This window comes from Rhinatrema bivittatum, chromosome 4 (assembly GCF_901001135.1).
Source record: "Rhinatrema bivittatum chromosome 4, aRhiBiv1.1, whole genome shotgun sequence".
Lineage (NCBI taxonomy): Eukaryota > Metazoa > Chordata > Amphibia > Gymnophiona > Rhinatrematidae > Rhinatrema > Rhinatrema bivittatum.
In genome coordinates this window covers 232,845,599-232,862,487 of record NC_042618.1, presented here as the reverse complement: position 1 = coordinate 232,862,487, position 16,889 = coordinate 232,845,599, and the positions used below count along the sequence as shown (strand labels likewise).

Below are 16,889 nucleotides of genomic sequence, written 5' to 3'. Positions count from 1 at the left end.
ATTTGGTGAAAACCCTTGGTGCCACTGAAGGGGCACCAAGGGTTTGGTGGGAAGAGTCTACCAAAAGTTCAGGTAATTCCAATGGAAGAGATGGATGGATATATGAGTATAAGCAGCTTTTAGATTCAGAGCACACATTCACGATAAGGGAAATCATGTGGAGAGAATTCATTTTGAAATTTTCTTGGAATATATGCTTGTTCAGGCTTCTTAAATAAAGGATGGGTATAAATCCCCTGGGTTTCTTGGGGATAAGAAAGTAGCAGGAGTACAACCTCTGGCTCTGGTGGTGGGGTGGAACAGGTTCTAACGCCCACTGACATAGGAGTGACTCCACCTCCATGGAATTATGTTGAGTGAGATGGATCCGGATTGAAGGCCAAGCAATGAGGACGTGTGGGAAGCCGGGAAAAATGAAAGCAGTATCCAGACTCCACAATCTTGAGAATCTAGTGATCTTGCACCACTCCTGCAGGCAGTACTTGATTCCCACGAGAGAATGGTTGCTGTGTTTGTAAGCTGGTCATAAACTTGGTCCAGGTTAGGGTTGGACCTGATGTGTTGCTTTTGATTGTTGATGCTCACACTGTCGAGCGCAAGCTGAAAGTTGTTGCTGTTACAGAAGTAATGGTGAAATCTGGTAACATTGGAAATGCCAGAAGGGGCATCTCTGGAAATATGGCCTTTTAAAAGCATAGTAAGTGCACCTCAGAGACGACTGTTTTTCCAATCCCATGGAGAGGGACTGTACCGTCACATGTTGTTCCTTTATTTGATCTACCATTTCTCTGAGGTTTTTCTCCAACGAGATGATTACCTAGATGAGGAATATTCACTAACTTGTCATGAACATCACTGCGCAAGCTACTGGCTCTCAACCAAACCATGTGGAATGTTCCAATGGAGGCTGATGAAGTGCATGCCACAATATTTAATGTTTTATAAATAGATTGAATAAGATGGTATACACACTCTTCAACCTCTAAGAGTGGCTGAGGGTATGCACCTTCACCAAGCAGAAGGAAAGGCTTTAGTTTTTGTATGCAATCATGTAAGCATTGAACCATGTAGAATTGGTGAACAGAAATACATGCATTAAGCATGAAGCTCTGGATAACCTTTTAACCAAAATTTTCTAGTAGTCTGGAATTTGTCCCTGTGGAGTATGTGAGAAGATGCTTATTTTCTTCATTCTTTTAAGCATCGATTCTACTACAACTGATTGGTGAGATAGCTCCACTATCCCAAACCCCAGGGATTTTTGCACTCTACATTTGAGACTTAGTTTCCTTGCTACTGGGACACAGGATATACAATTCTCCCACATTCTTGTTATTAATTCTTGCAGAATACATGATTGAAATGGCCACGGACTCTGCCGGTGTTGCCAAAATTTGAAGGAAGCTGAAGATCTTTGCACGAGGATCCTTGTTCTTAAGCACATTAACTCTGAGTGCTTTGCCCAGCTTGTCCAGAAATTTAAGCAACCCCAAGATTCGGCTTACTTTGTCAAAAGGGGAAGATATTTTGGAGGAGCTCCTGCTCAATTCCATAACTGGGGAGTCAGGCAAGGCTGCAATTCCAGAAGAGGATAGACACTGGCCTCTGCAACACTTCGCAGTACCTCCATTTTCCAGGCCTTCAATTTGTAGGAATACGAGGACGTCTGAACACATAGGTAACAACTAGCCTGCTTGTGGTTTGGTCCAAGGCAGTGGTAACAAACCCTGAGTCCATCAGTAATGGACATTTTGCTACTGCATATACAGTCTTTAAAGCTGCTCACTATGGCCTTCTTGTATTTGGATTTTCAGAAGGCGTTTGACAAAGTCTCTCATGAGAGGCTTCTAAGAAAACTAAAAAGTCATGGGATAGGAGGTGATGTCCTTTTGTGGATTACAAACTGAATAAAAGACAGGAAACAGAGAGTAGGATTAAATGGTAAATTTTCTCAGTGGACAAGAGTAAACAGTGGAGTGCCTCAGGGATCTGTACTTGGACCGGTGCTTTTCAAAATATTTATAAATCATCTGGAAAGGAATACAAGTGAGGTAAACAGATTTGCAGATGGTACAGAATAATTCAGAGTAGTTAAATCACAAATGGATTGTGATAAATTGCAGGAGGACCTTGCAAGACTGGAAGATTGGGCATCCAAATAGCAGATGAAATTTAATGTCAATAAGTGCAGAAGTTACACTATGTTAGGTTCCATATTAGGAGCTACCACCCAGGAAAAAGATCTAGGCATTATAGTGGATAATACATTGAAATCATCAGCTCAGTGTGATGCAGCAGTCAAAAAAGCAAACAGAATGTTAGGAATTATTAGGAAGGGAATGGTGAATAAAACTGAAAATGTGATAATGCCTCTGTATCGCTCCATGGTCAGACAGCACCTTGAGTATTGTGTACAGTTCTGGTCACCACATCTCAAAAAAGATATAGTTGCACTGGAGAAGGTGCAGAGAAGGGCGACCAAAATGATAAAGGGAAAGGAACAGCTCCCCTTTGAGGAAAGGCTAAAGAGGTTAGGGCTGTTCAGTCTGGAGAAGAGACAGCTGAGGGGGGATATGATAGAGGTCTTTAAAATCATGAGAGGTCTAGAATGGGTAGATGTAAATTGGTTATTTACACTTTTGGATAATAGAAGGACTAGGGGTACTCCATGAAGTTAGCAAGTAGCACATCTAAAACTGGAGAATATTCTTTTTCACTCAATGCACAATTAAGCTCTGGAATTTGTTGCCAGAGGATGTGGTTAGTGCAGTTAGTGTAGCTGGGTTTAAAAAAGGTTTGGATAAGTTCTTGGAGAAGAAGTCCATTAACTGCTATTAATAAAGTTGACTTAGGGAATAGCCTCTGCTACTACAGGCATCAGTAGCATGGGTTCTTCTTAGTGTTTGGGTACTTGCCAGGTTCTTGTGGCCTGGTTTGGCCACTGTTGGATACAGGATGCTGGGCTTGATGGACCCTTGGTCTGACCCAGTATAATCATTTTTTATGTTCTTAAGAAAAATCTTTTTTTTTTGTAGTACTGAAAATTGCTGTTTGTGGATTGCTGAGGCAGTAAGGCAACTTTGAAGGAAAAAATATTAAGAATTTTAGAGATATCTGTAGAAACAAATACAGAGAGATAGGTACATGTCCATGCTAATGCTCGCTTAGGTGTCAGTGAACTTGTGTGGATGAAGTACAGAACCAGGTTGCCACTCTAGAACCTGCTGCCTTAAGCAAGGGCTCAATTTTCCTAGACTTGGAGCCTGCCCCACTTGTCGAGTGTAAGTCTCAACATTTGGCAGCTTCTACAGGAGAAAGATCTGGGAAAAGACAGAGTGAGATGTCGTAATCTTTTGTCTCTTGAAGCATAACCACATAGGAAGACTTTCTGGAGGATCTTTTGGTAATATTTCTGTGTCTTCTTTCTTGACCTAGAAGTTTCTTCATGCTCTTTTCTATTTCCAGCCCAACTGGAACCAGGACTTGGATCTGGCACCATAAGCCACTTCCAGGGATTTTCCCCATTTTAACTCCCCCCCCCCCCCCCAATGTATCTCATCTGGTCTTGCAGTGACAGACCTTAGCCGGGGGCCACACCCTGCAATCATGGGTTCTGAAACCGGCCACTAGGTGTCACCCCTGAGCCATGACGACTCTCTCACCAGCCAAACTGGGGAGTAGATAACCTGATTCAGGGATCAAGCCAGGGACATTGCCACTGAGCTACCAGGTGGTCCTTCCTTTCTTTTTGTCCTGATTTGTTTCGTACAGAATAAAAAGGCCTGCATTTTGTTTTGTAAGGGAGAATGTAAATAGCATCTCACCTTCCCTCTGACACATCTCTCGCCTAAAATGACAAGCTCTGAATTCTTCCTGGATGACGCTCTTCCTGCTACCTACTGCTTTGGGTTAACTTCATTTTGAAAGCCTTTTTTAAACTACCAAAACATGATATAAAACCTTACAAAGCAACAGTGTATTTGACATCCTATTTTGCCTTAAAAACTAGGATATTACATTATTTTTGTCATAATGTGAGGCGAATGTTAAACTGGTAACCCTCTGGAATGTGGCATCAAAGAGGATGCTATGGTCCTCTCCTGCCCTCTGCTGGCACTTCACAGTCATAGCATGTTTGTTTGTGCATACAAAAATCTCCAGAGAATCCAAAGTGACCCCGTTTAGGAATTAGAACCTTGCCTTTGGCAAGATTGTTACCACTTGCTTCCAAAAATAATTGTAGCTGAAAAAAGCTCAATGGAAAGTTAAGTAAAGCCTCTGACCTAGCTCTCTGTTTTCAGATTCACCCTTTATCCTCTTTTCTTCTTGCTTTGCTATCTGCCCCATGATAAATTTACAAAATTGGTTCCTCTCTCAACATGAGTCATCTTTTCCTGCACACTTTCTTTCCTTTCTGACCTGATTATTGCTACAGTCTCTTTGTCAGACCTCCTGACTCTGTACTTTGCCCTCTCTGGTATCTTCAACGGGCCTGCTGCCCAGAAATCTTATTGTCTTGCTTGTTGTTCCTGTGTCATTGCGCCTGGAGCCTTAACATACTAAAGGAGGAGTGGCCAAAGTCCACTCCTCAACAGGCCAGGTTTTCAGGATATCCACAAGGAATATGCATGAGATTAGATTTGCAGACAATGGAGGCAGCGCCTGTTAATCTCTCTCATGCATATTCGTTGTGGATATCCTGAAAACCTGGCCTGTTTGTGGCTCTCGAGGAGTGGAGTTGGTCACCCCTGGACTAAAGCTTTCCCCCCACACAGAGACAGAGAGACATAAAAGCTTTAGTAAATCAGACCCTTGATTAGGTTTTCTGCTATGTTCTTCACCTATAAATCTTTTCAGGGCTCCCACCTGAGCTCGCTGGTAGGAGCCACCATATTCTTTTAGCTCTGAATCTTGTAATGTTCTCTGTATTCCCTGCACCACACAGACGTCCTCTCACTGTCAGACCTTCATCTCTTCTAGTACTGTTCTGTCAAATACTTTACCACCTGATGTTCAGGAGACCAGCTGGGTGGTTATCTTTTAGTCTAAACACATTTTTATTCATACGGGCCTGACTCCCCTGCTTTTCCTCCAGCCTACAGTTTCTTCATCACATATTTCCCTAGACAGAGTGCCACACAAAAACAGTAAATAAATAGTCTTTGAGGTCTATATTTAGAGGGGTTGTCCGGGCAACATTTGGAGTTTCCAAGACAAAACTCGAGACTGAAATATTTCCCCCCGGCTTCTGGCTAAATTTTGTCCTACCAAAGGGGGTCGATTTTAAAAGCATTTCTTGTGCAAAAACGCCCATATATGTACGTGGGAAGCACCTGAGCGACACGGATTTCAAAAGCCGAGATTTACGCACCTGTATGCGCAATGCACGAGCAAAAAAAAAAAAAAATAAGGGGGCAGAAAAGGGACGCGGCATGGGTGTTACAGGGCAGGGCCGATTCTTGCACTCGTAACTCTGAATTTTAAAACCGGAGGCCGCAGCGCACAGTAGCTTGTTAGCTGCATAACTTTACTGCTGCTCCTGATGAGGAGAAAGCCTGCAGAGCTCATGTTTTAGGGCTTACACGACAGGGCGAGGGGTCCTGGTCAACTGGGGGGCTGCGCAGGATGAAGAACCAGAGATCTCTAGATGATCTGAAGATTGACTGGGCAAACTGGTGGACTAATTAGAAAAACTGGGAATGAGCCAGACGTGCGCATGTTTTAAAATCCACTTACATAGGCACGTTAAAGCCAGCAAAGTCCTATGGAAGATGCGCAAAGTAGGTTTGCTTGAGTAACCTCTTAAAATTAGGAGCATACTTACATGCAGTAGGTGTATTGTAAACCATACACATGCAAGTGTGCGCATGATTTAAAATTCCACTGTATCTCTGCTCCGCGCCAACACGTGTGTGTGTGTATGGGCGCAGAGGCGCTTGTTTTAAAATTAGCCTGAAACCTAGGGCTTTTTTCCCCAGTGGTCAGCCAACTTGCCTGCTCCCTTTTCTTTGCAGACAGCTCTTCTTCCTCGCCGCTCCTTCAACCCGTTGATGGCTTCAGCAAACCATTTTTTTCGGGGCCTTTCTTTCGGCAGCTAAGTACGAAGTTTCTTTCCTTTTGGCAGCCTGCTTTCCCGATAGACGGTTCCCGAGCCAGCTCCAGCATGAGGGGTGGCTTTCTCTCCTTCTCCCACCGCTGTTTTCAGGAAGAAGGGAGTGTACCAGGTGCAGGCTCAGCAACACTATGGCAGTGAAGAGGACCAGTGCTCAAGAAAGGAAGCCTGCACCATTGAAGGAGTAGTCACCACTGCAGGCAGCTGTGGGGGGTAAACGTCAGAGTGCCACAGTTTTGGAACAGAGAAGCTAGCTGGTAACAGAGGGAAATCTAAGCAAACCCTACTTAAGCACAAAGCTATGGGCCCAGGCCAGCGCCAGCCACCCCTTGTCACCAGCCTCCCTGGAAGTGGAGCAGAGGACACCAGGGACTGTGCAACAGACCTCATACGAAGATGACATTCTGAAAACAGGAGTGGCTTGTCCTAGCTGCACTAGTGGTGACTAACAGGCCGATACAGTACAGTGCGCTCCGGTGGAGCGCACTGTTAACCGGCATTTGGACGCGCGTTTTCGACGTGCTAGCTTTACCCCTTATTCAGTAAGGGGTAATAGCGCGTCGAAAATGCGCGCCCAACCCCCCCCGAGACTAATAGTGCCCGCAACATGCAAATGCATGTTGATGGCCCTATTAGTCATTTCCGCGCGATACAGTAAGTAAAATGTGCAGCCAAGCCGCACAATTTACTTTATGAAATTAGCGCCTACCCAAAGGTAGGCGTTAACTTCTGCCGGCGCCGGGGAAGTGCACAGAAAAGCAGTAAAAAATGATTTTCTGTGCACCCTCCGACTTAATATCATGGCGATATTAAGTCGGAGGTTCCAAAAGTTAAAAAAAAAGTAAAACAAAAAAACCAAAAATTTTAAATCAGCCCGCGGCTTGCGGGTTGAAAACCGGACGCTCAATTTTGCCAGCGTCTGGTTTCCGAACCATGGCTGTCAGCGGGCTCGAGAACCGGTGCTGGCAAAATTGAGCGTCGGCTGTCAAACCCGCTGACAGCTGCCGCTCCTGTCCAAAAAGAGGTGCTACAGATGCGCTAGTGTCCCTAGCGCCTCTTTTTACCGTGGGCCCTAATTTAAATATTTTGGTTTACTGAATCGCGCGCACAGGACACTGCTGAAGAGTCAAGCCCATGGACTGACAGGTGGGTGTAGGAGTGAAAGGCACAGGCCTTGCCCTGCCGCAGATTGTGCAGTACCGGTTGGGGCAGACTTGGCTTTAGGATGACACAAGTCGGAATTCCGGTCGGGCTAGTAGCCCCAGCAGATGGACTTGTTGACCATGACAACAAAGATGATCATAAAGATCATTGAGCTGGAAATCAGGGGGGAGGGGGAGGGGGGGGGGAGGAGGAGGGGTAATTAATAAAAAGGGCGTAACTGTCATGTAAGTGTGATGGGATGTGTACTGAGGGGCAGATGTTAAAAGGAGCACACGCGCGACCATGTGTGCGCAGTTCCCAATGGACGCGCCGATTTTATAACATGTGCGGTCGGGGGGGGTTAAATTTAGTAAATTACGTGCGGCAACGCAATTGGGCCTTCCCTAGTTCCCTTCCAGTCCGATTTTTATGCGCGCGGCCCTTTGAAAATTTGCCTGTTAATTGGTAGGATATAAAATTGTATTGGTTTGCTTAGGGATATTTATATATTAGATTACTTTGTAGTGAAATATTAAATAAAGCTACAGCCAATTATACCCACTACCTACTCCTCTTCACTGACTCATTGGCAGGGTAGCAGCATGTTGCCTGTGCCACTGCTAAGTTGCTGCACATAGGAGGGGGTTCTTACTGTGTCTCCATGCTGCTGGCCTGCTGTCACTGCTGCTGATCTGACTCTGCATAGAGAGAGGAGGAGGAGCAGCCACAGAGAACAGGAGTTCCCCAGTATTGACTGGGTAAATGTAACATCGGGGCATACTAGAGAGATACAGTTCCTGGATGGAATAAATAACAGTTTTATGGAGCAACTGATTTAGGAACTGAAGAGAAAGGGAGCAGTTTTAGATCTAATTCTCAGTGGAGCACAGGATTTGGTGAGAGAGGTAACGGTGGTGGGGCCGCTTGGCAATAGTGATCTTGATATGATCAAATTTGAATTAATGACTGGAAGGGGGACAGTAAGCAAATTCATGGCTCTAGTGCTAAACTTTCAAAAGGGAAACTTTGATAAAATGAGAAAAATAGTTAGAAAAAAACTGAAAGGAGCAGCTACAAAGGTAAAAAGTGTGCAAGAGGCATGGACATTGTTAAAAAAAAAACCCAAAACATCCTAGAAGCACAGTCCAGATGTATTCCACACATTAAGAATTAGGGATGTGAATCGTATTTCTGATGATTGAAAATATCGTACGATTGAAAATATCGTACGGTATTTTCAAAGTCATCAGACATCGGGGGCTCCCCGAAACCAATAGGAAAACCCCACAAAATTGTTCGTGGGGTTCTCTTATCGTTTTGAGGGAGGGCAGGAAAAACGGCACACAAAAACAACCCCTAAACCCACCCCGACCCTTTAAAGCAGCTCCCTTAGCTTCCCCCCACCCTCCCGAACAACTTTTTAGCTGAAATCTTTGTGACTTTGTTCTCTGATTATTTCTTGTAAATTTTTGTAAACTAGTTTTCCTCATTTGGTAATTGTTTCTTGTTTTCTCTGTTTAACTATAGTTACCGTTCCATGTAAAGGCCTGGCCTATTAGTTTTAAGTTTATTGTAAATCGATACGATGTGCAAATGGATGTCGGTATATAAAAAAGTATGCCAAATAAATAAATAAATAAATAAATAAATAAAATAAATTTATTTAAATGCTTTTTTAGACTGGTATTCGTGGGGTACATCATATCGGTTTATAGAGAACTAGAACGTGTTACAAAGAACAGGGTGCATAAAACTTGGAGAGTATAAAATAACGGGGGATAATGAGCTAGAGCCGGGTACATAGAATAGGGTGCAGACAACATGGGGGAGGCAACCTAGTTTGCAGGAGGCCGAGAGTATATAGACTTGATAATAAAGGTGGCAAAATAATATAAGGAGGGGAAATGAATATGAGGATACAGCTAGAAGGGGATAGGGGGTGGATCCAGTGCATATGGAAGAATAGTTAGGGAAGGCTAGTGGAAATATATACAGAGCATTGTTATTGCATACAGTGCATATGAAGGTATAATTAGGTAGGGCTAGTGGATAAATATACAGTACATTGCTACGGTAAGATAGTCATTCAAGGTAGCAATAATGAGATGGTGGGGAAGGGAGGGCTAGGGTGGGGAGGGGAGGAGCGTTATTCTGGGAATGCCTGTTTGAAAAGCCAGGTTTTTAGTGGGGGGTTTTTTTTTTTAATTTTTGGGTGCATGGCTCTAGTCGAAGGTCAGGGGGCATGGTGTTCCAAAGGTTGGGTCCTGCAATCGAAAGGGCTCGCTCTTTCATGGAGTTAAGATGGATGGTTTTGGGGGCTGGCGTATGTAGGGTCCCTTGGTATGCTATTCTGGTTGGGCGATTGGGAATACGGAAGCGAAGGGTGTTGTCGAGCCAGGGTATGTTACAGTGTTACCAACAAGGGTCCTGAAATTGGTGGTTGGTGAAACAGATACGTACGGGAAAATAAGTGTGGGAGGTTGCTGGGCAGACTGGATGGGCCAATTGGTCTTTTTCTGCCGTCATTTCTATCTTTCTGTGTTTCTATATGTGAGGTGAAAGATCTTAATTAAAAAATGGGATAGGTGGTGATGTCCTTTGGTGGATTACAAATTGGTTAAAAAGACAGGAAACAGAGAGTAGGATTAAATGGACAATTTTCTCAGTGGAAGGGAGTAGGCAGTGGAGTGCCTCAGGGATCTGTATTGGGACCTGTGCTTTTCAATATATTTATAAATGATCTGGAAAGGAATACAACGAGTAAGGTAACCAAATTTGCAGATGATACAAAATTATTCAGAGTAGTTAAATCACAAGCAGATTGTGATAAATTACAGGAAGACCATCTGAGGCTGGAAAATTGGGCATCCAAATGGCAGATGAAATTTAATGTGGATAAGTGGAAGGTGATGTACATAGGGAAAAATAACCCATGCTATAGTTACACAATGTTAGGTTCCATATTAGGAGCTACCACCCAGAAAAGAGATCTAGGCATCATAGTGGATAATACATTGAAATCATCGGCTCAGTTTGCTGCGGCAGTCAAAAAAGCAAACAGAATGTTGGGAATTATTAGAAAGGGAATGGTGAATAAAACCGAAAATGTCATAATGCCTCTGTATCTTTCCATTATGAAACCGCAACTTGAATACTGTGTACAATTCTGGTCGCCGCATCTCAAAAAAGATATAATTGTGATGAAGAAGGTACAGAGAAGGGTGACCAAAATGATAAGGGATGGAACAGCTCTTCTATGAGGAAAGACTAAAGAGGTTAGGACTGTTCAGCTTGGAGAAGAGATGGCTGAAGGTGGGATATGATAGAGGTGTTTAAAATCATGAGAGGTCTAGAATGGGTAAATGCGAATCGGTTATTTACTCTTTCGGATAATAGAAGGACTAGGGGGAACTCTATGAAGTTACTATGTAGCACATTTAAAGCTAATTGGAGAAAGCTCTTTTTCACTCAATGCACATTAAACTCTGGAATTTGTTGCCAGGGGATGTGGTTAGTGCAGTTAGTGTAGCTGGGTTTAAAAAAGGTTTGAATAAGTTCTTGGAGGAGAAGTCCATTACCTGCCATTAATAAAGTTGACTTAGAAAATAGCCACTGCTATTACTGGCATCAGTAGCATGGAATAGACTTAGTTTTTGGGTACTTGCCAGGTTCTTATGGCCTGGATTGGCCACTGTTGGAAACAGGATGCTGGGCTTGATGGACCCTTGGGTCTGACCCAGTCTGGCATGTTCTTATGTTCTTATCCATGCTGTCGGCAGCCTGCTGTCACTGCTGCTGATCTGACTTGCCAGAAAGGTGGCCTTTTATACGTGGTAATGTTTGGCACAGCATTTATCAAGGGGAATATCCTGTATTCTGGGAATGTCAGCAACCACCCAATTGATATTTAGGGGTTCCATGTCCAATGATAATCAATTGTAAAAGGAAGAGGCAGCATCTCTTACTTTTGGCAGTCTCCGCACTCAATAAGCCCATTGGCCTCTTTGACTGTGGCTTCGTGGACAAAGGCAGGGTACTCGGTGTCACACGGCTGTAGCATGTCATGCTTCTTGTGCTTGTGGGCTGTGAGAGGAGGAGAAAACTGTTAAGACACAAAGATCAAAAAAGGACAGTCTGGTAGGAACCAAATCTGTATGAAAGAGAGAGAAAAACAGTAAACAAAGGGGAAGAGAAAGGAAAGGGTGCGACTTGTCTAATCAATAATGCTTTTTGAATTACAGTGAGAAACAAGGGAATACACTGAGTAAACAGAAGAAAATGTGTTGCACTTTGACTGATTTGCCTTTTCTCAGGTTTATGTGAAAGGTGATGGTAAGGCAATGAATACAAGGATGAATATGTTAAATAAGTAAGTGAAAACTAGGCATTGCAGGGTTGCATGGGTTGCTCTGCAGCTGCTTCCCGAGACGCTGCTCAGTCTCTCCATGCTACAGTTGCAGTCTGGCAGAAGGACTGTCGTTGCAGGGGTTGGACTTGGAAGAAGGTGGGGGATTGAAAATGGTGATGGTGGTGAGGGATGCGACCCCCCCCACGTAGTTGTAAATAAAGACTTAGGGGGCCCTAGGCTCAGTAGCAGGGCCGGCGGGTCCCGATAGGCGAACTAGGTGATCGCCTAGGCCGCCAGCCATTGGGGGTGGCAAAGAGCAGCCATGGGGGATCGCAAATGGAGCCCAACCCACTCACTGCCACGAGAGGCAGAGACTCGGTGGGCCACGAGCAGCACCTGTCCTGCTCATGGCTGAGAAATGCAAACCCTTGGCAGACCGTGACCAGTGCCCATCCTGTTCGAGGCCAAGAGAAGAAGAGTCTTCTTAGCAGGCCATGACAAGCACCTTTGTTTGTGTGTGTGTGTGTGTGAGTGAGAAGGATCAATGTGTCCGAGAGAGCAATGGTGTTAGTGAGAGAGAGGGATGTAAGAGTGCGTGTGTGAATGAGACAAGGAACCTAAATGTGTGTAAGAGGGGGGCCTGTCTGAGTGAATGAGGCTGGGACTGGAGCTGGAGCCTGGACAGGGGGAGGGGGCCGGGTGCAAGGTAGAAGGTTCGCCTAGGACGCCTAATACCCTTGCACCAGCCCTGCTCAGTAGGTCCCAGTTCTGATTCAGCTGGAAGACCAAAAGGAGCAAGAGGGAACTGCCAAGCCAAAAGAAAAAAAAGTTACATCCCTCATGCATTAATAATCATCTCCCCTCTTCAGCCCACCCCTCTGCACCCCAGAAGCACCCTTTTCAAGCTGACAAAGCTATAGCAGGGAGCAGCTGCAGAGCAACCCGGTCAACCCTGCAATGTCTAGTTTTCATTTGCTTATTTATTTAACATATTTTATTTTTATTTATTTATTTATTTAGAACTTTTTTATACCGACTTTCCAGTAACAGAATTACTGATCAATTCGGTTTACATTTTGAACAATAACAGTGACAAGAAAATGTCTTACAAAGAACAGGTATAAATAACTTGGAAATAAATATATGGGGTTAATAACAAAGAGATATAATATACATTGCCTAAGTAGGCAGAGTTTTGGACTGCCAAGGAGTTGAAGTTGAATTGCATAATTCTTAAGAGAATTCTTTGTGTTGTTCTTAGTTCTTTGTGTTGTTCTTAGTTTTTTTTTGTTCTTTGTGTTGTTCTTAGTTCTTTGTGTTGTTCTTTGTGTTGTCTTATTTTGTATTCATTGCCCTCCCATCACCTCTCACTTAAACCTGAGAAAAGGCAAATCAGTGTGCCCCTCGAGTCTGAGCATTGGGTATCACCACTGTGCAACAGCCAGGACTCTCCGCCTCTGAATCATTGTCTCTGGCACAGCAGTGCACAGCACTGCCACTGAGCCATCTGGCTGGCTTGAAAGCACGTCAGCGAATAAACATAAGAACCATACTGATCTAGAGTTTGGGATTTTGGATGGTAAGGAAAGAAGAACTGTATGCATTGCATGGAACAATAGGACACCTTTATACTACAGGTTCAGACACTGCCCTCTTGTTTCTATCCTTGGAATAAATTAACAGCAGAGACAGATGAATGGCAGTAATTCCATTTCAAATGGCACAACCCATACTTTTGCCTGTTATCTCAGATTCTGCAATGCCCTAGTGCAGCGTAGAGAAAGCTGTGCCTACTTCAGTCATAGTCCTGTGGATGTGATCTTCCGTCCCTGCCCTCTTTCCGTTCTTATGGGGGTCTGAGCGTGTTTGATCACAGGAGGAAACACAGTGAAGATAAAACCAGGACCATCTTTGATGGTGAAGGGAACTGGGACTGCCTCGTGCTACCACACAGCAGCCCCGTGCTCTAACACTGTCATTGCCTGTTGGTACGCAGGCAGAGCCGTTCATATAAGCATTCTGGGCCTGCTAAGGCTGATTCACCACGAGCTCTCCTAGGCAATGCAGAGTTTCAGGTCTATTTGTCAAAGTTTTGTAAAGGGAAGGCATTCTATCCTCCTCCGAGAATGTCATCTACCAGCTGGCATTCTTGAAGATTAATCCTTCACTCTTAAACATGGACATAAAACTTTGTGAGGTCCATATTCAGAGATAGCTGGCTAATTAGCCGGATAAGACTTATCTGTCTAACTTAGTCAAGATATTCAGCACTGTGAATGTGCCAATGAATATACCCGAATAAGTTTAAAGTTAATCGGATAATTTATCTGGCTAACTTTAGACCTGCTATTGAGCAAGTCTAAAGTCAGCCAGATACTTTAGCTGGATAAGGGACAGATTCATTAAGGCTTTTCTCCCATTTTGTTTCTATGGGAAAAACCCTTACGTGAATCAGGTACTAAGTTTGAATATTGTTACTTACCTGGCTAAGTTAGCCAAATAAGTAGCTCCTCCCAGTTATGCTCCCAGAGTGCCTCTTTTTTTATCTAGCTGGATAAGAGGCTGAATATACCAAAAGTTACCATTTAGATGGATAACTTTGTTATCCATTTAAATGGTTTTTGAATATATACCTCTGTGTGTCCACATGGGAAGGTCTGAGAAGCACCTTCACTCAACCTGGCTAAAACATACATATGGGGTTCTCTAGCATGTATTGCTGGATGGAGGGAGGCTTTCCTGGTGGGTGTTTAGTGCATGGTTAGAAAACCAATACATGTAGATTGGATTTTTAAATCGCCGTACTTTATTTGTCAGTAAAAATCTGCCAGCAGAAAAAACAGGGGCAGAGAGTCCGCTGGTTCTTTTAACACATACATAGCTTCCCTCTATAAATTAGGTACAGGGTCTGCAGGTTTTGCTTGCACCTAGGCAGACTGATGGAAATTGCCCCTTTAATTTCTTGGCAGATGAACCCTCTCTTCCATACGGTTGAATGGCAAAGCTGTACCCAATGAATAACGGATTCTTTCTTCCTCTTTCAAAGTCTGCACGTGTTTCTCCTCACTCCTTAACTTCAAGAATTTTTCTCGTTTATTACTTTATCTACTTACAGTGATGGAAGAAGGACTTGGCTATTCATGTCACATGAGGAGGATGGCGTGTTGTATGAACGTTGAACATCATGGTGGCAAAATGAAAAGGCAGGGGCGCACGATGAAGAGGATGAAGGCGAGGAGGAAGGGAAACAAGAGGGCACAGAGAGAAGGCAGAGAATGAAATGGGGAGTTAAGTAGTCTGTCAGAAAAATGCAATCAGTTTGATCATACACAATACATGATCCAAATATCTAGGCTATAAAAACAATTAAGTACTACATTATAAATCATAACATATGCCACAGAGCCATTATATAATAATTAATCTCTTAGAGGCTGATATTGAAATGGCACTTATCCGGGTAAGTCAGACTTAACTGGCTGAGTAGCAGCCACTGTATATTCATCGGCCCCCAATATTAGCCAGTTAGGCACTTAGTTGGCTAACTTGGGGACAAGAGAATGGGCATAACATCACTATCTTGTTTCAGTGGCTGTAACCCAACCCAGAGGCATGTTGTTTTGTTTAACACCACAGCCTACAGGGGGTTTGGAAACCAGTGCCCCGAATTCCCCAAGCCCCCACCCCAAAAACAGTCGTCTCTGTCATGACCAGGTGTGGTATATTCTCCGATGCAGTAATTACACAGTATCCATTCTTTGCTATTACTGGGATGTCAAATTATTTATTGGATATGGTACGCAGATTTTTCTGGGGAAATGAGACCTCTATTTCTTGCTCATCCTTTGTTCTGATGAAAAGATGCGTCATGGACTGTTATGTCAACAGAATGAGAAATGAATGAGATTTTATGGCAGACTGGAGGCAATTTTCAGAGTTCTAACTGGGCCAAGTGGCGGGCTTGGAGACTAGAAAGCGCCAGAGACCGAAGACAGCTCCAAGGGAAGGGAGCAAGACCTTCCAGGACTAGGCTAGGACAAGACACACTTAGGGGGGGTCATGTAAAAGACAGAGAGAGTGAAAGGGGGGGGGGGGGAAGAGAGAGACATTTATGATTTACTGGGCATAGGATCAGATCCATATACAGCAACACACAACAACACTAGCAGGAAGACAAAAAACCTGACCACTTGAGCTTTGCTCTCACATTAATGTTACTGCAACCCCTTGGTGGGATTACAGCCTCAATTGCCCTTCTGAATGTAGTGTTCAGTCTTAGTTTGTCTCAGAGCTAAGAAAATCCCACATAATATCATCATGCATTGCCATCGCTGCCTTTTGTGCTGAAACAGCTGAATACTGCTCGCCAGCATGGGATTGCGCCAGAATTTGACTCCGCACCATGTCCAGTCTTCCCTTGCTTATCACATCTTCTCTTTTCCACTTGGATTCAAGCTCGCAGTGCATTAGTCAGACGTCACACGGGTTTTCCCAGCAGATACAATGTGAGTCTGTAGCCTAAGTCTTATGCGGCAGATCATTAACCCAACAGCTGGCAGCTTCCAACCCTGGGCGCCTGCCGGCTACACTGCCACCTTTTCTGATTCATGCAAATGCCCAGTACATCTGCATGCACCAGCTGAAGCCAAGTCCCCCTTCAGTCAATGGATGGTTCAGTGATGATACTGAGGTGTGCTAAGTTCGAAATTCTCTTCCAAGGCATTTGGAAGGATTAGAATCATCCCAATGAAAAAAAAAAATCAATAGTAAATTTATAGGTTTATTATCACATTATTGTGGCATTTTTCCTATACACATTAATTTACTGCTAAACTAAAAATGATGATTATGATCCAAGGTCCCCAGTTCTCTGTGATTCTACAGATGTGTAATGTGCTTACTGCTGCAGAAGCTCTCTTTTTTATTCTCTTCATCATGCTATTTTTTCATTAATAATGGAGTGAAGATTAAAGAAAACGAGACAGTTCAAAATCAGAAAGGTGTCTTCCTCATGTACAAACTCGCCATGGTTATAGACTTCCTGTTGCACGCTCCGGCCATGTTGGCACAGGGGCCAGACCTGCTCACCTCGCTCGGCCCTCCATGAGTGCTGGCCTTGCTGCCGCCGCTAGCTCCCGGCGTCCACGGCGTCCTGCGGCTTCTCCCGGGCCTTCAAGGCCCTCGCCTCTCCCAGCTCCTCAACCGAGGCTTGGCGTCAGGTCTGTCCCTAAGCTCGTGCGAGGAACTCCCGGCCATTTAAAGGGCCAAGCGCGGGAAACTCCTCCA

The 16,889-nt window shown here is 44.1% G+C and overlaps 1 protein-coding gene across 3 annotated transcripts in view; it reads right to left on the bottom strand.

The window, feature by feature from the left end:
• CACNA2D4 (calcium voltage-gated channel auxiliary subunit alpha2delta 4) overlaps positions 1-16,889 on the bottom strand; it is a 558,520-nt gene that overhangs the window by 59,824 nt on the left and 481,807 nt on the right. For all 3 annotated transcript variants that reach the window (XM_029599894.1, XM_029599895.1, XM_029599896.1), the window contains 2 exons: positions 14,717-14,737; positions 11,221-11,338 (listed from right to left, as the gene is read on the bottom strand). In XM_029599894.1, the coding sequence (XP_029455754.1) occupies positions 11,221-11,338; positions 14,717-14,737 (139 nt within the window). The remainder of the gene's footprint in view (positions 1-11,220; positions 11,339-14,716; positions 14,738-16,889) is intronic.